The sequence below is a fragment of the Salvia hispanica genome, chromosome 4 (assembly GCF_023119035.1).
Source record: "Salvia hispanica cultivar TCC Black 2014 chromosome 4, UniMelb_Shisp_WGS_1.0, whole genome shotgun sequence".
NCBI classification, from domain to species: domain Eukaryota; kingdom Viridiplantae; phylum Streptophyta; class Magnoliopsida; order Lamiales; family Lamiaceae; genus Salvia; species Salvia hispanica.
The window spans coordinates 44,456,039-44,483,040 of record NC_062968.1 but is presented as its reverse complement, the minus strand read 5'-3'; the positions used below and the strand labels follow the sequence as shown (position 1 = coordinate 44,483,040).

Here is a 27,002-nt window from a genome sequence, read left to right as displayed (position 1 = left end):
AAATCAGTTTCAATCATTGATCTCAAATCATGCATGTCTCCCATATTTCCCTTTTTCCCATCGATTACTTTCAAAATCATCAATCAAAATCAAAGTATGATTATCATATCGTTTTTATTCAAATAACAACTCCAAATTCACCATTAAATCGTGTCACGCATGAGTGCTCCACACACACAACACACGCACACTAACACTCCACATGTGCACGCCGACCGAGGCGTGCACACACACACACACACACGGTCACGCACACACACACTCACACATGTATCCCAAAATTCACCGATTAATTTCCCATTCACTCGATCTATATGCATGTGGACTCAAGAACACCGATTAATCGGTAGAAGAAGAGGAGATCAAAATTAAAGTACCTTTTTCCAAAAGAACAATCGGTAGAAACAAATTATAGCCTTGATTCTTCAATAAACTCTTGGATTTCAACTTGAATTCTTCTCAATTGATGAAGAAATTTTGAAGAAAAGTAGAAGAAATCTTGGAGAGAGTGGGGAGAAGTAGAAGACAGTTTTTTGGTAGTGGGAGGCGTGATTTTATGATCTAGGGTTTTGGTCTTCTCTCTTATTTATAGAGTGCCAAAATAATATCCCACAATTAAATAAATAAAGAGATTTGGGAGAGATAATAGGGGAAGTGGCGTTAATTAGGTTGAGAAGAATGGGGAATTCGAAATTCCTAGGCTATTTAATTAGCCTATGATTTAATTTGAATATTTCACGGAGTAGAATAATATATCACGGAGCAAGAATAAATAATTAAATCTCCCCAATATATATCAAAAGTGGCGTGTAGTTTCATTCTCAAAAGGGATTTAATATAAATCCTAATTAAATTAGGATATGGCAATATCTTCTTAGATATGGCAAGATATGGTAGGATATTCTAGCATATTTATATTTATTCATGGAATAGAATAAATAAGGGATCAAATAATATAATAAACAATTCCCTCTTCTCCAATATATGAGATTTTAGAAAATCTCATGGAAAATCAAAGGTGGAGTTTTCGAAAATTTCATCAACAAATAAGGAATATTCGGACTTTAGATTTAATTTGGATAATTATCCCAAACCAATAATTAAATCCAAGAAAAATAGGATTTCTTCTCCAAATAATAATAGGAGGGATCGAATAATTCCACATGATTAAATAATGCTCCTATTTAATTCTCACTCATCCCTTAGGAAAATAATTCACCACAATTATATTACTCCACATCAAAAATTCACACCCAATCAATCATTTCTTCACTTCCTCTTCTTTTTCTCAACGCATTGACCTTTCAACGGCCACGTCATATTTTCCACATCTTTAACTATTCAATAGCCACGTCATACTTTTAACAAGTTGACTATTCAACTCAATCTCAATTCTCATACGCAATTAGGTCACAAAGACATGATGCAATTAATTACTCATCGAATAATCCACATATCATAGCATTTAAGGCATTTAATGCAAATATTTCATAACCCGGAAATTAGGGTTTGAGAAAGTGGGGCGTTACAGTCCACTTTAAGGTAACACGGTCAGATCTATGCAATGCTTTGCAAAAGAAAAAGAAGAATTTCACAACCTAGATAGGCTTTGGCTACCTATCGTGAAAGATTGCAATGTCAGTCCGCATATTTCTAAGTCTTACTGAAATAAGATGACATTGGTGTGGTATAGCACTGAACGGATCTAACAGCAAGACGTGTCTTTATGCTATCTACTGAAAGACTAGGTCTTGATAAAATACTATTTCTTAATCTACATATGTTAGCATTGAGCATACGGTATTGATTATGCACTACTTTGACTTATCAAATGGTGCGGGTTTTTCGCAACCCAATAATCCCGATATATTGGGTAGTGGTGATTAATATCTAGCGGTGCTAGGATTGCTATTATGTTGAAACGTGCGCGAGGTGAGTCTCGTTTGATAATGTCCTCAAGAGGAGCTCGAACAAGGTTTTATTATTCGGAAAACTGGCCAGTTGGAGTTTTATTACTCTATGAATAATAAATAAATGTTTCTTGCTAAGTCCACTCTTGGAATTAATAACATATTAATTAATTAAGTCCATAGCAGACATTAATTAATTAATGGACATTTATATCTTAAGCGTGAGAAATAAATAATAAACAAAGTGGAAACCCGGATTACTTGTAATTTCGGATTTGGATGGGGAGAGTTCAATATTACTTCTGTAGTGGCTGCTCGTAATATTCCAATATAAGCTTGTATTAAATTGTGGGTTCAATTTAATTAGTAAAAAGCTAATTGGGCGAGCCCATATCCAAAACCTTCCATAGATCTCTGTCTGGGCCCAAAAGGAACTTAATATAAATAGGAGAATAAAGGAGACAGAGAAAATATAATTTTTATAGCAAAAGTTTCGTCCCCCTCTACCTAGAGGAGTTCGAATTTCTCTCCTAATTGGAGAAGGATTTCTTCTGTCTTCTTTATTCGAGTCCTAGTATTTTGATAAGATCAGTTCACCCTGATATCGAGATACAGTTCGGGAACCAGAGAGAAGATCCGTAGTCTAGTATTGAAGATCATAACGTGGAGAAGGAGCGAACAATCGACGATTCTTTGGAGAATCAAATCGGTAACTCTAAACCGTAGAAATCATGTTTAGGATTTATTTTCTATGAGCATGAATTATTTGCGTTCTAGCATGCAATTATCTGTTTCACATGTGAATTGATTAATCGCATAATCGGTCAAATAGATCCTACGTCTGATTTATTTGTTTTGTACAAGTCTTCCGCTGTGCAAGGGGCACCAAACCCCAACAATTTCCGAAACACTATATTGACATTTTCATCTAAAATCCTAATTTGGCGTTTTTTTTATCTTTTTTTATTTTATTAATAAAAATGAAAATTACATGTGGCAAATTATAGACCACACGTTTTCTAAAATCCTATAGCCTTAAATTAGTTGTAGTTAGCAATTAAATGATGAGTTAGCAATGGATCAATCCCCCTTACTAGTATGTACTACAATTGATGTATTTTTTGAACAATTAAAAATAGCGCTTAATATTGAAAATTTTGCATATTTAGTCCGAAAATACTAGTGTTACAAACACATATCGATTATTTTTAATGCATGCGTTCTTCAATTTTAAGTAGTAAAAGAATTAAAAATCTCTATTTTCTACAAATTTAAGGTAGGAACATTGCATAAATATTTTAAAAATCGAAAAAATAATGTAAAACTGTGTCAACATCCGTTAATTATTTTAACAACCAATCCTTACTTAAATAAGATTTGATGATACGTCTAATTATAAAAAACATTTACTAAGACATCATTTCATTTCTTTTTCGTCGCTAGAGCATCCACAATGGGTGTCCGATCGCGCGCTCGATCGGCCGAGATCGGGCTCGGGCGTGGTCGGGCATCCATTGCAGGCGTCGGTCACGCCCGAGCGCGACCAAGAGTTCGGTCGCGACCGATCGTCCGCCCGATCGATCGGGCGCCCATTGCAGAGGCGCGCCCAAGCCTGAGCCCGAGCCCGATTTTTTCGGTTTTTTTTTTTTATTTATTTAACCCTAATTTAAACCACTATAAATACGCCATTTTCTTCACTTTTCACACACCAAACCTTTCACTTTCTCTTCTATATTCTCTCAATATCCACACTTTCAACAATGGATCCGAGTCAATACCCAAGCCCGAATAATGTCGACGACGATATGCCCATGTTTGGAGGAGGCGGCGGCGCCCGGTGGCCCGGCCACGAAGACTACCGGGTTGAGACGCCCGCGTCTGTAGGATCCACTTTCGTCTCCGACTCTGAGTTCGATCCGTTCTTCGGCACCGAGGAGTATCGGGTTGAGGATATGAAGCCTAGTTGTGGGCAACCTCCTGCCCCTGTGCGGCCGCCGCCGAAGAAAGGGAGGAAGAAGATGGCGCGGAAAGAAAAAGGCGCCATCGGTCTCAGTCCCACTCCCACTCCCACACGACGAGCCGAACGAGGAGTACGCAACAGGGCGTACTGACTACGAGTTGGATGAGTACCTGAAGGTGGCTCAATGTTGGGTCGATGTATCGGAGGATTCGATATCCTCCAACAACCAGACTTCGGCCAGGATGTGGGATCGCATTGAGGAACGCTACAACGAGGTGAAACCGAAGTGGGCGTTCAAGCGGACCAAGGTTCAGCTGCGCAAGTGTTGGGATCGGATCAAGGTCCACATCAACAACTTCTGTTATATCTACAACAGGAACAGGGACGGAAGGGCTAGCGGTGAGAGCATGGAGGATGTCTTCAACAAGTCGTTGTCCGAGTACCAACGGCAGTTCGGGCAGTTCAAGCTGTACAATGTTTGACTGATCTTGAAGGACAAGGGGAAGTTCAACGGAGGGATACCGGTTGGATCCTCGGCTCCGAAGCGGACGAAGAACACCGCCGCTGGCGATTACACGAGCAGCGGGCCATCTCCTGTGGATCTGAACGCTGAGCCGGAAGGGAGTTCCGGCACGCCTACGTCTACTTTTAGACGTCCCATTGGTACCAAGGCCGCCAAAGCCCAGGCCAAAGGGAAGATGAAGGCGGGCGCGTCTGGATCAACGGCCCCCCTGCAGGCTGCGCCTCCTCCATCTGTTCAGCTCATGGACAGGGCGATCGAGGAGTTCGGAGGTTATCGCGAGGTGGTTGTGTATAGGTTTATACTTGACGCCCAAAACAGCCTTCGTCAAGAAACCGATCCGGAAGCCCGACAGAGGACTAAGAATATGATCAAGAATTTGGCGCAGAGGTTGAATTTAGATGACTAGTTTGGTTTTTTCTTTTTTTTAGTATTTTAGTTTTAATGTAGTTTTTTTTAATCTAAGTATGATGTAGTTCCACTTTCCAATTAAGTAATGTAGTTTTTTTTTTTTTTTTTGCATTTGTGGTGTTTAAAATAATATAATTTGGTATTTTATAGTAATTAAAAACAAAATTAAAAAACAATGATTTAAAATTGAAATGAAAAGTGGATAAGAGATAGGGCATGCACTAGGGCTCGACCATTGCAGAAAGATAGGGCATGCTGACGTGGCAACCACTAGGGCTCTCATTAGAGCTTCCACTAGGGCATCCACTGTGGATGCTCTTACTTATCGCCAATGGCTTGCCAGGCGAATTGAACACCAAGAATTCATCACTTCTCATTCTTCAGCTGACTTTGATAAATTTTATGTTGCTGCCCAAGAGTTGTAGAGAGAGAAGGTTAAGATAGAATTAGAGTTGTCAGCTGGCCGTGGCCAAATTAGAGTTGTCAACGGGCTGGGCTGGCCCTGACCCAGCTTGGACCAGGCCTGACTCACCAATGATCGAAGCGGGCTTGGGCTGAGCTTAGGGTTGACAATTTTTGGCATGACACGATAACACGACACGAACTCGCACGAAATTAATGGGTATGTGTCAAGGCTTATTGGGTTCGTGTCCTTACACGAAAACTTCGTGTCGTGTTCATGTTACACGTTAAGAAATAATATTAATATATTATAATACTATTATTTTTTTTATTTATTTTAAAATTTTAAAAGTAAAATTTAATATAAGAAATAATATTTATATATTATAATATTATTATTATAGTGTCGTTATTGTGTCGTGTCATATATTTGTTGTTATCGTGTCGTGTTCGTGTTTGTTGTTATCTTGTCGTGTCGTTATCGTGTCGACACAATAACGACACAACACGCATGATTTGCCACCCCTGCCTGAGCTCATTAGTTGAGATGAGCTCCAATTGGGCCATTTTGTAAACAAAGGCCCAGGACCAGCCCAGGCTCGGGCCCATCAGAGGCCCAGCTCCTATAATTACTTTATTTTAAAAAAAAATTAATTAGGTGATTAGTTTTTATAGTAGTATATTTCTCTATTTATGCATGGCATCTTGTGCACGAGACATGTTAATTTTGTCTATATCATATTTTGGATGTCTGAGAATGGACTTAAACAGTAATAGTTTAATATCAATATAAGTTTCCAACCAAATCAAGAATGCAACATTCAATCTTGACTATATCTAATTTTTTTCTTATATTTTTTTATCCAAGATGTAAAAAGTTGGTTCTAAAGTTTAACTTAAAAAAATTACTTATTCAAACCTTAGTATTTGATGAATAATTATAAAATTCTTTAAATTTGTTAGTTAGTTCATATACTTGTAGTGTTAAATAATTATAGAATTCTTTAAATATGTTAGTTAGTTCATGTACTTTTAGTTTAAAAAATACAAAATCAACTCACATTTCATCATCATCTACTGCCAAAACTAACAATATTGGTTATTTTTTTAGCTATACACTTACTTTAAAATAGAATAAAGAACATGAAAAATATTGTTAATACAAAGTCAATAAATTAACTTAAACATATTGTTTAAATTTAGATTTAGTTAATGAGATATAAATACTAGTACAAGTTATATGCTTTATTTTTATATATAATAAATTTAGCATATCTTTAAAATAGATAAACAAAAAAAATTAAACAAAGCCCAGCACAGCTCAGGCCCATATGGCAAGTGGGCCTGGGCCGGGCCGGGCTAAGCAAAATTAGAAAAAGTCTGACCCATCCCAGCGCAACCCGCCTCAGACATGGGCCTGGGCCTCAATATAGGCGGGCCTCGGCCAGGCTGGGCAGGCCCTACCCACTTGACAAGTCTAGATAGAATAACCAGCCACACTTGATAAGGCACTAAGAAGTTAAAATTTCATGTCTAATTAATATTTTATAATGAAATAGAGATAAATGTACATAAATGTATATAAGAATGTATTAAGATGACAACCATTCTTAAAGTGACAACGTACTACTAATCTCGTGCTGCCACGTGCCATGTTATCCAGCAATATTAGGGGCGTATTCAGCAATATTCATTTAGTAGGCGTTCAGTAATAGATGGATTGCAGTATAGATTGTTGACGAGTATTGCAGTGTAGATTGTTGTTGAGTATTGCAGTATAATGTCTAATTATACAAATTGGTTTTGTTATTAATTATTCTATTAGTAATAAAAGAGAAAATTGTATGAAAAGTTTATGTCGAATTTTCACATTAATTCGAAATAATTATACAATATTCAATTAAATTAATTTTTTCTTAATATTGATATTTATTTAAATTTTAATAATTTTCTAAATTGTTGTAGAATGATAATATGTAATTCATTTTAAATTTATTCATATTTTGAATCAATTTTCAATATAAATTATCTAAAAAGTTCATTATATACAATTTTCATTTATCATTTGGTGATTGTTCAGTTTATTAGATAAATTAATCATTAAATGTAGTTTAGAATTGAGTTGTGCGATTATTTAGTTATATGACTAATTATACATGATAATCCATATAGAATTGAATTGCGATATTCAAACTCATGAGCCAAACACAGTATATATTTAGTCCCGAAATAGTATAACATTGAAAACCGAACCGAATGTAAGACATGTCATAATAATTTTGCATTAAGTCATTATTGATATAAGGACCCTCACATGATTTCTGTTACTCCCTTTGTTCGCCGTTAGGAGTCTCATTTCTCGGTGTCACGGGTTTTAAGAAATGTTAAGAAAAATGGGTGGAAAAAAGTTAATGAAATGAGTCTTATTTGTATATACTAGTATTAACACATGTGCTATGCACATGACATAAGAGTTTTAATTAATGAATACAAAATATAATAAATATATAGAAAATATAAATTCTAATCAATGTGGAGATTTAAAAAAACATAAATGTATTTATCTGGTCTAACTCTAAATGAAGAATTTACTACTCCCTAATGAATGAAATATCTATATATTTTTAATTTATAATTTAAATGAAGTAAAAACAATAAAAATTAATGACAAAAAGAAGATGTGTAACTATGTTCAAAGAATATGACTTAATTAGAATAAGATATACAAATAAAGAAAATATGTGTGAGTAAAAATATTTATTGATAGTGCTATGGTAGTCATTAATCCAAATAAAAAGTAAATTAAAATTTAATAGCTTAATTTAAAAAATTAATTGAAAATTTTCTAGAATATTAAACATATCCACATTAAATATATGAATAATTTAAATCATAAAAATTTAAAACTTCTTTGAGAAGTCAAGTTAAAAAATTTGTATTATCCAATAATCACAGTTTAGTTGATTATTTATTTCTTCTGTTTAACTTCAGACCATAGCATAACTTGATATATATGGCAAAGACTGAATGAATTTTTAATATTAGAAAGAATAAATTTCTTACTTCCTGCCACATATACGTATAAAAATTAAATTATTACTTAAAATAACAATAATATTTTATGCATCTGGGAGTTTTGAATAATGTGACAATTTACAATACTATTTATATTAAGAAGTTATACAGACTTTATAAGTTAGATTTAATTTTAAATATATATAATTTCATATTATTTCCGTTAATTATGTACACTAAATTTAAATGTAAATATATTTACACACTATATAGCTTTAATATTAAATATAATTAATAAATTTAGTTTTAATATTGCATACGATAATTTTAATATCTAAAAGATTATAAAAATATTTAATAAATCAGTTATTGAATTAAAATAAATTTAATATAAAAATGCATACTATTATAATTGTTCTAAATTTTGATTGGGAAGCTATCATTTAATTGGACCAATTTTCTATCCAATGGTTGTCATTTCTCAAAATGACCAAAAGGGTAAACAAAATAGCTTTATACTCCCTCCATCCCATAAAAATTGGCTCTTTAGGGTTGGCACAAGTTTTAATGCGTAATTTGGTAAAGTAAGAGAGAAAGAGAAAAAGTAGTTGAAATTGTGTAGTGAATGATGAGCCCATAAATGAAAAAGTAAAAAGAAGGAGAAAAAGGTTACTATAAATGGATATGGCCAATTTCTATGAGACGGATGAAAAAGGAAATATGGCCAATTTCTATGGGATAGAGGGAGTATTTTCCGTCCAAAAATGACAATATTGCCTTTCCATCCAACCCTCCCTTTTTAGTACTCCCTCCGTCCCAAGGAAGATGACCCCTTTCTTGGGTGGCACGAGATTTTAGGCAAATTTAATTTGTGTGTTGAGAGGAGAGAGTAAAGTAAGAGAGGAATAAAGTAAAGATAAAGGTATTTCCATTTTAAGTAATGTGTCATCTTAGTTGGGACAAACTAAAAAGGAAAGTGGGTCATCTCCAATGGGACGAAGGGAGTAGTATATAGATATAGATATAGATTAGTTTTAAATGAAATATGAGGAAAATGAGTTAGTTGAATGCCAGACCTATTACTATTTATAATAAAAATGAATTGAGACTCCTATTCGCGGACAAATAGAGTATTACGGAAGGCTGGATACACTACCACTTTTAATGAAATGAGCTTTAATTAAGAATGTTCATAAGAATATGGAATTTAAAATAACCAATGTAAACAAACATAGAATGATGCTAACTTCACGCAAAAATATCATGGAGCAGCTGAAACAAAAACACCAAACAAGAAAAACCATGGAATATAAATCTGTAAATTCTTCCCATCATTACTTGTAGTACTAATTTAATCAGAGTTGTATCAGTAATCCTGCCCAAATTTTGATAACCATATTTGTAATACAAAACCCATTCACTCTCACTTTCAATTACTGTTCTACCATGTAAACTAGTCCGCATGAATGCAATTCACTGGTATATGTTACAAGTTGAAATTTATTTGCTCTTTTTAGATTCTTTGGCATAATCATTTATCAGTCCCTCGACGTCCTTCCAGAAAAATCCCTCCACCAAAACTCCATCCTTAGTGAACCTATTAAAGGATGCAAACAGAATTAGTACCAGGAATGTTGTTCGGCTATGGCTGGGAAAGTCGAGAGATTACCACTTAGTAACACTTTTGGTAAATTCAACTGATGGCTTTGCAGATATCGATTTGGGGTCTGCGCTGGCTATGGTAAGTGTATACATGTCTGAGAATCTTGGCATCTTAGAAGTCACTACTAACCCAGTAGAATTGAAAGAATCCTGTTGAAACAATTCAGCAGATATGTTTCAGTTTCTCTTTACATACAAAATAAAATGTGAATAGTGATATGAAAAAAATCGAGTAGGTAATCACGATTTATGAATCTTTTCTTCTTAACTCTAAAACGAGAATTTTACTATGCAATGATTACAGAGTGAAACATAGACACCGAGGCACTCCAGAAAGATCCCTACGGTAAGCTTCTTATATAAGTTTATCTCGACCTGGTTACTCCAGACAACCTACAAGATAATTTATGAAACAAATCTATCCAAATCTTTCACAGATTGGAACAAAACTCTGTTTACTACAAATGATATTGTTGTGCCAGACTTCTAAATTAATTTCTTTGAACAGTATGCCTCGGGAAAATAACTTGGAAGGCATGATATAATCACCATGCTAAACCCTAAACCTCAGCTCAAATGAAAAATAAATAGGCTAATAGATAGTGTACTAATGATCATTGATTGTTCATATGAGACTTGCTGTACAATGTACATTCAATTTACTGACATAAGAAACACATGATGAGAAGAAAGTCATTCTTTTACATAAACATGCAATCAGGAGGGAAAAAAAAAAGTGAAAATAAGCAAACTAATGGGATTTCCTAACCTTAAATGGATTCCCATAAACAACTAAAATAAGAAGACAATACAATATCAGAGAGTTTAACAACTTCTATTAATACTTAAAGTTCATCTAAGATTTTCTTCTATAACAGAAATAGATTAAAAAGGGAACCTGAAACAACTTGAGCTCTCAAAATATTAACATCACACCTTTCAAGTCTAGAGGGATTAGACCCCAATAGGATGATGAACTTAGAAGTAAAAAGCAAACAAATATAAGATGAGTATCTATCCAAGAAAAAGGACATATAAACCATTTAGACAAGCTAAAGTTTCATTTAACAATTAAGAGTAGAGAAGAAGCAATATCGAGATACAAATCTTATGAAAGATTAACAGCGATATGGTCAACCCATGTAAGCTAATACATGATCTAAAACACTAACCATGACCTTAGCATAGCTAATACAAACAGTTTACTATGCAAACCCCAAGAAATAGCCCAGGTAATCTGGATACTATACAGTAACCAGAATGTTTCCCAGTTTGAAATTAATATTTTTGCTCTGGTAAAGGTAACACCACATATACTACGAAGTATGTATATCAGTGGGAAACTACAATGAGAGTGAGACACTGTGAAGAGTATTTCATTTGTGGTATAGGAGCAAATATAAAACTAGATGCGGGATGAAATTTCTTCTTAGAATATACTTAATACTCAAATGCAGGGGAAACCAAGCTGAGACAGAAGGTCATCATTTTCTAATACAAGATCATATCGATTTAAATCAACTTGGGTTAAAAAATCCGAGTATCCTAATGCTCTGCAGCTCTGGATATATGCATCCATTTTCTAGGGTTCTAGACTATGCGAGATAAAGAAAAGCCCTTTTAGCCCCAGGAACCTAGGCAATCTGACAATTTAATTTAAAGTAAAATTGCAAGAAACTAATTAAGTACAAAACATTGTTTCTAAATGTTGGAGTTTAAAAACATTGCTCTGACAGTGATATCAAGAATAGCCTAAGTCTATATAATGAAGAGAAATATATGAAAACCAATAATCTCTATAATAGAACAAATGACCCCATCAGATCATTCAAAAAACCATGAACATCCCCTAGATAAAATACCAAAGTTATCAATCAAGAAAAATTACTTTTACATTGACAGGTTTCAGGAAAATAGAAAGAAAAAAAACATAAAAAGTGAAAGATGAAATGATCGGAACATGAGAATTATGGATACGGTCAAATGAGAAACATATTTTGCACTGGTTTACATGACGCAGCATGAGTTAAGAGGGAAAGCAGGCTGAACATCATATGTTCAAACTTCAAACAAGAAGAAACACATTGAGAGACCCAAAGTTAAACATAATTCACAGTATGCCAAAACTAGTATTATGTGTAGCATATTCAATAAAACACTAATTAAAAGATCTGTTACTATGTAGAATACCAATGCCACATGGTACTTCGAATCACATAGAATAAAAAGAAAACTAAGAACAATAACATACAGCGCATGAAAGAGAAAAGTTAGAGCTTACAGGTGGAGGATAGGTGAATAGAATGGCATTCTTTTCCTTCGTGTTTATAATCAGTTGCAATATCCCATTGAACAAAACATACTTGCCAGTGTCAAGGATCAAAAAACAGTACACTTCTCAAACAGAGATACACGAACCGTCAAATGAGTAATAACCCTTCACGGTTTTTGGTGAATTAGACACTCAAAAATGTAAAGGCACCATTACTTTTGTAATCCATAGTGGAGTGAGTATGTTTTAGAGAAACAATAGAAGATAAATAACATTACGCATGAAGGTTGTGTTTTTCCCTATCAGTCATTATAGAAATGCTCTTTTCAATTATCAACCAGACCAATCTAACAAAGCTGATAAACGAATGAAGCAAAAGAAAAGGGGAAAATCGATCACAATCCCCAATTCCAGAAAAATCTAAAAAAAAATCGAACTTAACAAATTAGGCGAATGAGAAAGGATATAAAACGATGCAACCGATGAGGAAGTCCTGATTCTCGGGGAACTTCTTGTTGTAAAACTGCGCAAAGAGGGCAATAACAATGATGATCGCCCCAATCAGTAACCGAATGTTACTCATCCTTACATCTTCAGGATACCCTTTGCTTGTCACGATCTACAACCAGAATAAGTTGAAAACCAGTCAAATCCAAGTCAATTTCGAATCAAACCATTCAATCAGGTAGAAAAAATCAAAATGAAGAAAATTCCCAAATTTCATTAAAATCACCAAAATTGATCATGAAAATGCGTAAGAAATCGCAAACCTCAGTGACAGACTCGTCAAGAATGTGTTTGATGGAATTGTGATCGAGCAGATTGGTCTTCTTAGGGGTCTTATTGGCGGGATTTTCCACTTTCTTCTCCTGCATTTTCTCTGATTCTAGGGTTATTGTCGGAAGACAAATTGTACCGTATGTATGACTGCAGGAAGAAAGAGACGACGTAAAGATAATTCTCATAGTTGGGCCGGGCTTTATTCGGGTCGACCCGTATGGGCTGGGCTTAGATGAATAAATCTAGCTTAAATAAATGATTTTAAGCTTCCTTAAGATTTTGGTGTGTACATTTCATTAATGTCAATTTGCTGTGCTAAATTGAAAGCATCGAAATTCGAAACATTATTTATCTATTGTGCACGATATTATTATAAGAGATTGACTAAAATAAAAACGCCTTTGTAACCTTGGTTTAAAATCCCAAATTTGAATTTGTATATTTTCCAACAAATTTTTTTTATATATTCTAGAAAATTAGTTCGGAGTAAATAGTTTTGTAACAGATATACTTAAGAAAGTGCCTAAATCCACCAAACCCACTTCAGAATATGGGTATTTTAGCCTTTTGGATTATATTGAGTACGTTACATTACCCTGACATTGTTGAATAGGATATATTTAATACGTTACATTACATTGTTGAATAGTAGCACGATGATCAATAATCTGAAGACTAATTTGAACATCAATTTTCTGTCCACGTTACAGACTTGGCGGACTAGTGTACACATAACCCACGCAGCAGCAAAGCAAACCTGCCACAAAATGATACTCCATTTTGTTGATAACATTTATATTTATTAATGTATTCATTTTGGGATTCCAGTAGTAGAAGTTTCCCGGCAGCAGTAATTTCCCGACACAGGAGCACATCACCGTTGTTTCAGTTTCACCGGATCATTCGATAACAACCATCTGGTACCCTTGACAAGTTCTTCCTTCACCATAAAAAGCACAGCAGCTGCAAGCACGCTTTGTACGATTTTTGTACTCATGCCCTTATAGAAACCATAGCAACCTTCATATCTTATCATCTTTGCGATGGCATCCAAGGTGCCTGCACATTGTCAAACAGCACCCTCTCAACTAATCTATAAATTGTTTGGATTTGAGGTGGTATGTTTCTGATGAGAGTCCAGAATGCAGCCACTTATACAAACCTCTGTATTGATGCCTTTTGTCTGCAACTATTTGCTTTGCTTGAAGCCGTGACTGCCAGAAGAGAAACCTCAAGTAACGTTAAATATCCCAAGGAAACAGCCACTATACATCAGATATTGCTCGATTTTATGCATTCTCATGAATACTACTATCTGCTAACATATTTCATGTGGAGCCTACTTATAGAATAGGCTGATCATGTAGAAATTCTGCAATAAAATTTTAGTGTTACCTTGACGACCAGAAGAGGATATGTCACTACTGTAGCTCCAAGTTTTGCCATAGCTCCCAACAAAAATATCTAACCATTATTATGTAGTAATCTTTAAGAACCAATAGCACAATAATATATGAAAATCTAGATACAGAAGTATTAGATACACTCGAGAAATAAAAAAAATTACCTCAAAGGCAGTGACATTACTGTTACCCTTATTGCTTGAAAGCCGTCGCTTCTTCAGCTTCTTCAAGAGAGTCTCATACAGCATAAACTGTATTGAAGGATTGCTTACCTGAGACAACATCAATGATTATCAATACATAAGAAAGCAATTGCACATAGACTTAAGAGTAATTTTGCACATACCATGATCAGGGTGGGTAAAACACCTCTCCAAAATCCCAAGACTCCCCCTTCACCATAAACTTCTTGAATCTGAGGATAAGAACATACTCATGTAGCCGAAGAGGATTAAGAATATAGTGCTTGTGCATGGTACACAGTCTAAATTCATTTAAAGTCAAAGCCATATAGAAGCATCATTATCAGAATTAACTGATAATAAGTTTAGGGAGGCAAAATATGATAAAATTAATAAAGGTCATCAAAATTGAAGGGCACTGAGGAAGTAAGAATATGAGAGGCATAGTATGAGAGCAGCAGCAGTTTTTTATTAAACTACATACTTAAAAGTTAATGGTCAAACAACAACAGTCACAAAAAGGGTAAAGGAACATATGTGAAACAACAGAATATATATCAAATCTACTTATTTGGGTTCAGGGAATCCACCACAGAAAAATTTACTATACTTTCCCACTCAAAGGAGAGTAGATTAAAACACCAAAAAAAGATAAATCAATTCAAGCGATAGGTCTACACCATGACTTTATGGTGAACCTGTCCAAACAAATGAGGCAACCTATATATATTCCAGCATGTTTTGACGAAGTCACAAATGTAACTCTGGGTCCAATATGAGTTGATTAGTCATAATGAGTGAAACACTACTTATATGTGAATGAGCGAAACACTTTATGTGCAAATATTATTTTCTAGCATTCTAATAAAACAAATTCAAATTATGTACATACCGCAAGGCTAGTACCAAAGGGAGGAGGTTCCACTGCAGAAGGAATTACATCCTCAGGAGACAGCAAACCTGTAGAACTTGGTTGGCTTTTCTTTGTGTGTGTCTGCATTTTTCACCAGGAATAAACCAATTACACGTCAAACAAAAAACATCAAGTAGCTTCTTTGAACATTTAATCATATTTGATAAATTGATGTTCAATTGTCAGTTAATGCTGAGAATCTTTTAGCACCGCTCAAACAGTTAATGCAGAGAAATTTTTATTGAATTAAGCAAAGATACAGGATGAATGATGACCTGCATGCGAGTCACGACCACCCAAATAGGATTTGTCAGCAGCACGTTTACACACCTGTTAAAAAAAAGAAAAGTTCTTTAATGTCATCAGTCACCTTGTGCAAAATGAATTGTAATTCCAAATACTGTATTACCCAGCCATAGCAGCAACTACAAGCGATGAAAGCATTCCAACTGATCCATCACCAAAGCCATTTCTCTTTCGCTCAAGAGCAGTAGCTTCGGCCTTGTTCCTGAATATTTGATAGAAATAATAGTAAACACCCTGTAAAATAAGAGTAGCAGTTACATAAGAACCAGACATCTTGATTAAACTTTTTACTCATAGCTACCAAGGACATCTGGAAAAACAAAACCATGAATTTATACTTCATCTAGTATTTCACAATTTCGTAGAGTCTATTAACTATTATACTTTTCATAGTAGTTCTCAAGATTTAACATCATAGATTTATGATAACAATTTGTCATAGATTTGTGCACATATTTATTTTAACCGTGTCCCTGTTATTACTATGGATATCCCTGTTATTAGTATTATGGATATGTTCGGAAGTAAACACAGATAATCACGAATATAAATGAAACGACCACATGAATTGTTTATCAATTCGATACTATGCGTATCTACGTATGGAGGTAATGTTAAGCCATGAGTTTCCTACATAATTTTTGGCCGCACAATTTACAATGAGAGAGCAGTTTTACTTATAGGCAATATAGACAAGTTAATCCTAATCACACTACGAAGCATACCATAAGTACACAACTCATAAGTAAAAACAATCCAAGACATGATAGAAAGCATATTGAAGCCTGACAACTCTCAAGTAACCACATCTTCTTGATCTGCACCCTACATCCACTTAGCATCGCCTAAGCTTATGGCCGCACTGGAAGCCTGCATGCGCCTAACATTGATGGCCCTGCTAGCACCTGTTGGCGCCGACCGGGCAAACTGCTTTTCTCCCACTGTTCAGCCGCCTGACAGAACTGCGTTCGGCTTGTGCCCACATGTCGGCTGCGCCCTAAGTGTGTGGACCCTACATGACTATACGCTTGCACCTGCGTCGTGCCACAACCATCGTTGCTGGCACCCACTGACCCGTGCATGTCGCCTAAATCGTGCACCCGCACACTGACCCTGCAAGTCGCTAATGCTGACCTCGATTGTTGCACTCCAACACAGCGGTCGAGGTGCCATAGCTAAGGTTATGACTCCCATTGGCTGCAGCGCCTTCTGACACGATGTCAACTGCTCGCATCGACGCCTCCCAAGGCATACCAAGGGCCTTCGGCTTCTGATGCTCCCATCCCTTGACATCCATAGCCCCTGCGCACCTGCTGAGGCCTGCTGAGAGCCTTCGATCCCCAACGCCCCGCGGTACGACGTCCAGCACCCCTTCACATGTCGGGGTGCCCTCAGCACCCGTTCTCGCGTCTCCCATTGACCCGAAGCCCGACCGTAGCTCCTGCCCTGCACGTACGCCGCCCACAGCCCCAGCACACCCGGCTGCCTGCGGTGCCCTTTGCCTGTGGCCTACGTCACACCTCCTGCCGAGGGCACCCACACCTGGCTTCACCCCTGCCAACATGCGACGCACTACTCCTACTCCTTCCGTTGCTGAGAGCCACAGAGGGACGTCGGGTCCCCTTAACCGACAACTGTCGAGGGTAATCTCTCCCAGCTTCCCCCGTGACCATGCGTCTCCATCTCTACTGCTCGTCCCACTCGTATACCCTTTAAAAAAACAGCACCCGACGTGCACTGTCGACAACCTCAGTCTTCGGCTTGTACCCTAGGGGTGCTGTCTATGTTCTTCGTGATTTCTCTCACTCGAACCTTAGGCTATGATACCATTTGTTGGTCAATAAACACAGATACTCACGGATATAAACGAGACGAACACATAAACTGTTTACCTAGTTCAATACTATGTATATCCACGTCTGAGGGAGATGTCAAACCAAATATTTCACTATATAATTTTTGGTCGCAAATTTACAATGAGATAACATCTCTCTATGTATACGCAATATAGAGAACCATAATTCTAGTCATATTAGGAAACATATCATAAGGAAATATGTATATCCTAAGGACACAAATCCTAGTCAGGATAGGGACCATATTGGGTCTAAAATACATCAAGGTCCATACTCCAACAAAATATTCTTCTGGCCAAATATAATAATTTAACCCAATAGTATCATTTGTTCTAAGAAATATCCAATACACTGCAAATAACAATTTCTTACCCAATAAATACCAAACGCTTTCAATCATATCCCAGGCCAATTTCCAGCATTCAAAAATCCGACCACATTCACATGTACTGATGTGGAAAATTTGGGTGTCCCATATCACCAAAATGACATCACTTTATATATGGCTTATTTGGGGGAAAAATAAACAATCTCAAGGTACCCCTTTCAATTTCAAGAAAACAAAAGAAAATATCTTTTTCACCACCCAGCTTGCCCATGGTACCCTTTCCCTCGGTTACCATCGCACTTGTTAGTGGTGCCACAACTGCATTGTAGACACCTCCGACAATAACTTAGATCACCCCAAACACGACGTGGTGTAAGTGATATTATTGGGCTTAAATCATTTGGCCTGTATATTATGGGACATACAAATATTCCACCTTGTATTCAAGAGGTTTTTTCTACGTAAAAAATTTATTATCTCCTTGATCTGAAAGTACATGCCCACCAGAAATTTCTGCTTTAGTTATTACTATTTCATTGGAGCTTATACTAAAAGTGCAGTTAACCCTAGGGCTCAGTTCTCATAAACATGAATTAATTAGTTGGACAAAGGAAAGTGCACGAAGTAATTAGTTGGATAAAGGTAGATGGTGATTTTTACTGTTACCCAAATATGGTCTCATAATGTGTTTGTTGTCTCATTGTATACATCAATACAGCAATTCATTGGTTTTATTTTATCCGTTCTCTCCTTACATCTATAAAAGAGGGACAGAAGAAACACAATATAGGGCCACTAACCAGGGTATTTGAAGTTTTGAACAATCTAATTAACCTTTGTTTTAGATAGGGTCAACTCCAATCTTTAAGAGTAGGATACAGGTTAGATAATAGAGTATCTTCATCGGGGAATAGCTTGGTAAAATACAGTACTAGATGAAAGTATCTACATCGTAGAATAAATAATAGAGCATCTTCGTCGTGGTATAGATTGGTAAAATAATACTAGTACTATAGTAGTACCATATCTTTACACAGTTCAGTTTGATTTTTCGAGGCAGAAGAATTATACTTTATTCCATTATGCCTAACAACCAAAATAAATTATACTAAAGGCCAATTATAACACGCAAATACCGACGGCACACCATTCAATGAGCGGGACCACATTCACCCAACAATATTGTTTAGGCTTTTCGTCGGGCTTCAGTCTTCATCATATGTTGGCAGCTCGTATAAGTTACATTTAATAATTTACGGAAACGGCATAAATCAACAATTTGCAGCACTTTTAATAATAACCTAAATTTCTTGAACAAAAAAAAAATACTTTCCCCAAAGTTATTAGCCATAATTCCAATCAAGATATGCAAAACCCTAGCTCTTTTTCTAGGCTTATTGTGTAGGCAATAAAAAATACACTAAAAAAATTAGAAAGCTATACATGATGTCATCACGCTAAAACCACAGAACCGAGGAAAAGGGAAGAGCTGAAAAAAAGTAAAATTAAAATAAAAAAACTGACCTGAGAAGCAGCAGTGCCGACGAGCGACGGCGCTAATCCTCCGTATAGCCGCTCCCACCCTTCCTGCTTTACAACCTGCATTTGATCTCAAGGTTCCATTATGCAGAAAGTGAATAATTTAATTAGAAGATTAACAGTAGAATTTCAAAATTGGACCACAGGAGAGAGAGATGACCTGATACATTTGTTCTAAAGTCCCAATTTTCCTCCTCTCCTTCTTCGGATCTCTCTCTGTTTGTTGCCGAGTATTTACCTAGCAAAACGAAGGATCGTGAACATACTCACTCCACTACATCCAATACCTCAAAAGAATAAAATTAACTGAACAATTTAGAGCTCAAACTAAAAGTAAAAGGGAAAAAAATATATGATGAAAATAAAATTAAAAAACAAACAAAAATCCTTACAGTTTGGAGAGGATATGTAATGAGCTGAGCGATTATTCCGCCGCCGGCGCCGGCGAGGCCGTTGATCAAAGCGTCGGACATAATTCCGGAAACTGAAGGACTGAATTTGGGGAAATGAAAGAGAGAGAGAAAGCGAGATCTAGAGCGAGAAGGAAAAAAATAGAGTTGAGTATCTCCGAATTTGGAAGCTTGCGTGCTTAAATTGTTGAAAAACACGCGGAAAGTGCCTATTCTCTTCTCTTCAAACACCAAAATCACTATCAAATGGACAATTGATTAATATCCTTAATCCTTATTTATCAGCGTTCTTCTTTAGATGACTATAGGGGTTTAATTTTCAATTCCTTTCAGATGGGATTTTCTTTCACAACCCATTTGCGCTGTGTGAGTATATGTGTTTACTAGTAAAAATTAAGTATTATTTTGATCGTCTCTTAAAAACAAATATTTTTAATTTTTTTTTATTTTAGGAATTAATCAACTAGCACCAGTCCATCCTCACTAATTTTTTTCTTACTTCGTCTATTTATTTATCTCTTATTTTACCAATTACTACTAACTCTTATAACCTAGGGGTATTTTGGTCTCAAAAAAATCTTAAAAAGTACAAAAGTCCTTCCAATGATATTATATCAATGTATATAGACGTATGATATAATTAAAGATAGAGATCACATATGATATTAATGCAATGTCCATGGACAAAAATGTAGTCTTCGTTATATTATATTATTGTGAAAAAAAATTGTGTCAATATTAATGGAATGGAGGCAAGTATCATATAGTGTTGGGTTTAAAAATTGATCTGTCGTTAGAAATTAATATCAATTTGAAAATTTGTGCCTCTTCAAAAGTAATGGGAAATCTTAGAAATCCCTCGAACTTTATGATTTCTTAAAATTTCAAATATGGCCTCAAACTTTATGGTCTTTTAAAATTTCAAATATGGCTATCACATGGGAAATCGCGATTATTGAGTCTGGTCTTTGTAAAAAAAAAAGTAGAATTTCAATGTTTTAGAATCAATTTTAAAGTGTCTGCCTAAAACTAATAAAAAAAAGAGAATAGTTGGGCTGGACACTCTAAGATGTAGTAGTAGCAATTAACTTTGATTAAAATCCAAATTAACCGTATCTTAATGGGCTTTGTTGGGTCTATTGACTGGATTTATAGCTTAGTACTATATGGTTTCTTAAGTCCAAAAAAATTCCCCATTATCCGTTGTATAATTTATAAATTCGTAATTTAAAAACTCCATCATTTTCTAATACATGGAGTGTTGGACAGTTTGATTAGTAGAGCCTTTCGTGTTTTCCTATATTTGAACACTTTAAAAGAATTGGCTTGTGTTCCATTAATTCCAAGGTAAATAATTTGTTCTATGTTTGAACACTTTGAAGAATTGGGTTGTGTTCTATTAATTCCAAAGTAAATATTTTCTATGTCCAGCCCTAATGCATTTTTTACTGAAAGAAGAATAACTTAGAATTATTTGTGAAATCATGAACATTAATTTACACAGCCCGTAAAATATTCAAACATAAAACTCGATGCACTCAAAAATTTGTAACTTCGTTCATTAATTCAATATTTATTCAATATGAAATCTCAAACCAAATGTTGAATGCATTTTCTGATATATAATTACAGCCTGCTATTTGCATACTTAAATCAATTATAGAAAAGAGAAACATGAATAGCACAACATTTGGAGTAATATTCATGAACCTATCATAAAATGAAGGGTTATTTGCATGTAAATACACGAACCTTTAATATTTTTTACTTTTTCTCCCGAATTTTTATTTTTGAATGTAAATACATGAACTTTGAATTTTTTTTATTTTTCTCCCATCAAAGCAAAATTAAAGCTGATGTGAAATACACTTAGGATATTACCATCTACGAGGCAAAAGGTGGCAAATCAATATAACATGTTATTAGCTTGTAAATACATCAACATTCAATATTTTCTGATTTTTTCCCTAAAATTTTCTTTTTTATAGTTTAAATGTATGAATAATGAGAAATCTAATTTTTTTTTTCCAATAAACAATTTCAATCATAATAATACTTACTAATAGTTTTACCCATTTTTCTAACTTGTAACTTTAGTTGTTTTAGACGATAAATTAGTTTAATTATATTTAACTGTCTAAGACCTTGAAATTTATATTTCAAATTGCATTTGATTAGAATGATGATTGTTTTTGTTTTAATACACTAATGCTTTATTTTCATGATTTAAATGATTATGTAAAAATTTACATCTATTCATATTCTATTTTAATTATATAGTATTTTTTTTATTTAAATGATGTGATTTTAAAAATATTATTTAAATGGAGTATTATTTTAAAAAATTCACTCTCCATAAATTTTGATATATATATTATAAATTAATATTCACATCTAAATTTACAAAGTGTTGTGCATTAAATAATTTAGAAAAAAATTTATTGTTGGGAAAAAATATTCAAAGTTTAGGGAAAATTCAAGAAAATCTCAAAGTTCGGGGGAAATTTTAGAAAAAGCCGAAAGTTTGTGTGTTTTTCTGCTTCAATACTCGTCGCTTTTCGCCACGTTGGCACATTCGCCGTACACGTCAGCTTCAATTTATAGAAAAATTTATATGTTTTCGGGAAAAATCAGAAAAACTAAAGTTCATGCATTTAGATTCAAAAATAAAAGTTCGGGAGAAAAAACAGAAAATGTTGAAACATACAAATAATCCTAAAATGAAAATGAAGAGGTGAACTTTTCTCAATTATTTCATTGTATATCTCCTGCCGTCGGAAGTTTTTATTAGATTAGAATGCTATGATTCAGAAAGCGCCAATTTCACTTGATTTTACTCTAAAATCTGAACTTTTATAAGTTATGTGGTCTGTTTGCTAGCTATATTTTGCTCACATTTGCTCAGTAGCATATCTATGATTCTTAATTCGGAGGATGCAATATTTAATTATAGTGACTTAGAGCTTTTAAATTCGATGCTACCATTTTTCTACCATTTTATTAGTTGTGAATGTTTTACATAAATATAGTAATCTCATAACTTACTTGCTATTGCTTTTAATGTGCTTGAATCTAATAGAAATGGGTGTCGGTCTTACAAACAAGCTTTAAAATCAAAATTCTGGAATCTTTGGCTTAGAGCCATGAATGACGAAATTGTCTTCTTTTATTCTTCTCAAAACTTGAATTCTTGCGTATTTGTTGCTTCTATTGTTGATCGCAGATGGCTTTTTAAATTGAAAAATGAAATTGTTCGGCTTAGATATAAGGCTATACTCAGTGGCGGATCCAGGATCACAAAATCGAATGGGGCAAAATAAAATTAATCGGAAGCTAATGAAGAAATCACGACTGGGTCCATGGTACGGATAGCCGGGGAGGGGCGGTCGCCCCCTCCTGCGACGAAGGGTTTACTCATCAAGAGGGGCTAGACTATGCTCAAATCTTTACTCATGTTGTAAAGTGTACTAATTGATGCTTGCTTCACATGTTCACTTTAATTGGGAAATGTAGCAAATGAATGTTAAAACTGCTTTCTCACATGACGATTTTGATAAGTCTATCTACATGAGACAACCTGAAAGTTTGTGGATCCAAAGTTTTCCAACCATGTGTGCTTACTAAAAATACTTGTATGGTTTGAAACATTACCCTAGACAGTGGAACATCAAGTTTGATTTTTGTATGCGGAATACCCTTTGGTGTCTAAAGGAACTTGGTGATCTCCTAAACTAATGGATCTAATCTTCTTTGGGAGGAAGGGAGTAAGAAAGAAAAAGGAAAAAAGTAGTGTTAGTAGTACTAATGGATTGCGGGATCCATATTATTAGGTGTTGTGTAATTATTTAAAAATTTCCATATTTTAGACTTAGTCTAATTTTAGAGGATGACTCAAAATGGTAAAACTAGTCAATTTTTTTAGACGGAGAGAGTATTATTTATTAAATGATTCTTGTACATAATTGATATTGGTAAAGGTAAATAAGGTAATTATAATACATTCACTTCTGATAGAAAGCTAAATATTTCTTCCATGGCTTTTAAGTTATAGTAATATGTTCTTGGATTTTGATTATATAAAATAAAATACTCTTTTGCTAGCGCACAATTTTGTGCAAATAATATTTTCAAATATAAACAATTCTTATTCAAAGCATAGTTAAACTACAATTACCAACAAAACTACAAAACATGCTTACGACAAAGAGAACTTTGGCAGGTTCATTAATTAATCAATACGAACAACCAGATGTTCATAACATCATGCGAACTTTATTTTATTGTTGTTCCAACCGCTCGAACTACTAACAAGTTCCATTTTTCATGTCAACATATATTAAATTAAATTTTTCACTTAAAAAATGGAATAAATATTAAATTATACAACATTTAATAGAATATCATGGTAAGTGCATTTAAGTTGACTTAAATAACAGTAGTTTGGTAGGTCTAAACCTTTGATGAGAGAGAAGGGGCAGCCGGTTGTAGGAGGTTTATTCTTGGAATAGAGATGCCAAATTTGGAATCTAAAGTCTTTAGTTTTGTATTTATGATATGATAGATACATGAATGCAGCTACAACAATTTGATTAAGTGACACAAACTGAATTGGAGTAGTTCATGATATTATAGAGTAGTGTACGTGTAGTGCAGAGTTTTTATTGTATGCATTGGGCATATATATTTCAGTAATTGGTAATAGAAACTAGCTCTAGTATTAGTGCAATTTAGGGTATTTTGTCAATTTGAAATTTAATAACAATCTTAGAAATTCAAATTATGTCAGACTTGGTGTATTTAAAAGTGAAACCAATATTGACTTACTTCAATTTATTTAAACATCTACATTAAACAATCTCATTTCAACCATAATCTATTTTCCCATGTCAAATATGGTGTATACTTTATTTAAGCTACAATAACTTAAGAAGGCCAGCCCTATTTTTCCAATGAGTGAACTACAAAAATGGTCCCTGGATTATGGGTTTATCTCGTCCATAGTCCCTGGACTTTAAAAATATCGCCAGTAGTCCCTGGACTAAGGGTTTATCTCGAAATTGGTCCTTTTGGCTTTTTTTGGTACGAAAATACCCTTTGATATTATTTTGGGGGGTTTGGGCAATTTGGTCTTTTTACACTTTTAACATTTTAAATCTGATATTATTTTAGTTATGTACTAACTTTGATATTATTTCAAAATTATCATTCTTCTTCCATTTTGTTATCCTTCACTGAATTTGTTTTTTTTTTTATTTCAATATTAGATTTAATTTTATAAAATTAAATTTAATATTTAGATTTTTAAATATCAATAAATTTTTTTAATGAAAACTATTAATTCATGGACACTATAAATATTGATTAAAACTATTAATTTTTGTTATTTAATATAATATTCAATTGAATTGAAGAAGTACAGAAAAATAATATTAATCATGATGGAAAAATAAGAGTTATTCTATTTAGCCTCCGTTCGGTTGTTATAATTGCTTGTGATTAAATATTATGAAGTTGACTAAAAATTTGATCCTACTTAAAATTTTATATAGGAGTATTTTTGTTGAAATTTTCTAGTAAATTTTGATTGTTTTCAAATTAATAAACAAAAATTATATTAGTCTTACATTAGATGCATATTTATTTCAGAATAAATTGTGTTATATAATCTATTTATGATTAAAGCTATTTAAATATTGATTAAAACTAAAGCATTGTCATACCTTATTGATTACATAGTACTATACACTATCAAATATTGATTATAACTATTAATTTTTGCTATTTAATAATTTTTATAATTAAAAAAATTTATTGATATTTAAAAATTAAAATTTAAAATTTTATAAAATTAAATCTAATATTGAAATAAAAAAAAACAAATTCAGTGAAGGATAACAAAATGGAAGAAGAATGATAATTTTGAAATAATATCAAAGTTAGTACATAACTAAAATAATATCAGATTTAAAATGTTAAAAGTGTAAAAAGACCAAATTGCCCAAACCCCCAAAATAATATCAAAGGGTATTTTCGTACCAAAAAAAGCCAAAAGGACCAATTTTGAGATAAACCCTTAGTCCAGGGACTACTGACGATATTTTTAAAGTCCAGGGACTATGGGCGAGATAAACCCATAGTCCAGGGACCATTGTTGTAGTTCACTCTTTTCCAATTACAAACCCATTTCACCAATTTTTATCAGTTTTTATATTATTTTCTTACAATTTTCCTATTATGAAAAAAAATAATATATTTATCATCTATCATTTATCATTTTTCATATTATTTTCTTTTAATACGGCGCGAACTTAGGATGATCCTTCCACATTTGGATACATCAGTGGCTACCAGCGCATGCTCTTACTAGTATTGCATCATAGATTATGGTAACTTTATTTATATTTCTACTGAATTGAGTCTATTAATATAGGTAGAGAGAGTTAATAAATGCAGAGAGAGTTGTGAGAGTTAATAAATGCAGAGAGAGTTGTGATTAAGAAATACTCCCTCCGTTTCCCAAATATTGTCCTACTTTGACTCAGCACGGATTTTAAAAAATGCAATGAAAAGTGAGTTAAAAATGTTAGTGGAATATGAGTCCTACTTTTATATATTAATTCTAAAATAAAATGTGAGCAGGAATGAGTTAGTAGAATATGAGGTCCACTACTAAAAATGGTAAAAAGTGAAATGACACAAATTTTATAGGACAGACGGAAATAGAAAAAATGGGACAAACTTTCAGGAACGGAGGGAGTAACTAAATTTTTTGCATAATTAAATAGTAATAAAATATAATAGTCATTTTTGGATAATAATTAGATTATTTTTAGATTGATTAAGTTTGTAACAAGGATTTCAGTTTTATATCGTTTTAATACCTCGTATAACTAAAACAATCTCAAATGATATCCATGTTTCTAATCCATTCTTTCAATTTTAATTTAATTGTACATATTTGATTTCTAGTTATAGAATTATGTATTACTATGATATAATTATTTATTGATTACTACTATGATCATATAACAAATTATTCTAGTTTACGTTTCGGATAAATAAATATAAATACAAACAATAGACAAAAATATTGTGACCTTCTACAATTAATTACACTTTGATATATCAGTCAA

At 33.8% G+C, this 27,002-nt stretch overlaps 2 protein-coding genes across 2 annotated transcripts; both read right to left on the bottom strand.

The window, feature by feature from the left end:
• Nucleotides 1-9,523: 9,523 nt before the first annotated feature.
• On the bottom strand, nt 9,524-13,083 carry LOC125218457 (signal peptidase complex subunit 2-like). The gene is made up of 5 exons (XM_048120128.1): nt 12,923-13,083; nt 12,620-12,771; nt 12,162-12,243; nt 9,888-10,030; nt 9,524-9,815 (listed from the first exon to the last, which is right to left on the bottom strand). The coding sequence occupies exons 1-5, from the start codon at nt 13,025-13,027 to the stop codon at nt 9,719-9,721; spliced, it is 579 nt and encodes a 192-aa protein (XP_047976085.1). The 5' UTR covers nt 13,028-13,083; the 3' UTR covers nt 9,524-9,718.
• Nucleotides 13,084-13,534: 451 nt separating this feature from the next.
• Nucleotides 13,535-20,197, bottom strand: LOC125223506 (peroxisomal nicotinamide adenine dinucleotide carrier). Its single transcript, XM_048126684.1, has 11 exons — nt 19,852-20,197; nt 19,620-19,697; nt 19,445-19,519; nt 15,840-15,970; nt 15,706-15,760; nt 15,410-15,511; nt 14,682-14,750; nt 14,500-14,607; nt 14,328-14,396; nt 14,095-14,146; nt 13,535-13,991 (listed from the first exon to the last, which is right to left on the bottom strand). The coding sequence occupies exons 1-11, from the start codon at nt 19,930-19,932 to the stop codon at nt 13,807-13,809; spliced, it is 1,005 nt and encodes a 334-aa protein (XP_047982641.1). The 5' UTR covers nt 19,933-20,197; the 3' UTR covers nt 13,535-13,806.
• Between the last annotated feature and the right edge of the window lie 6,805 nt (nt 20,198-27,002).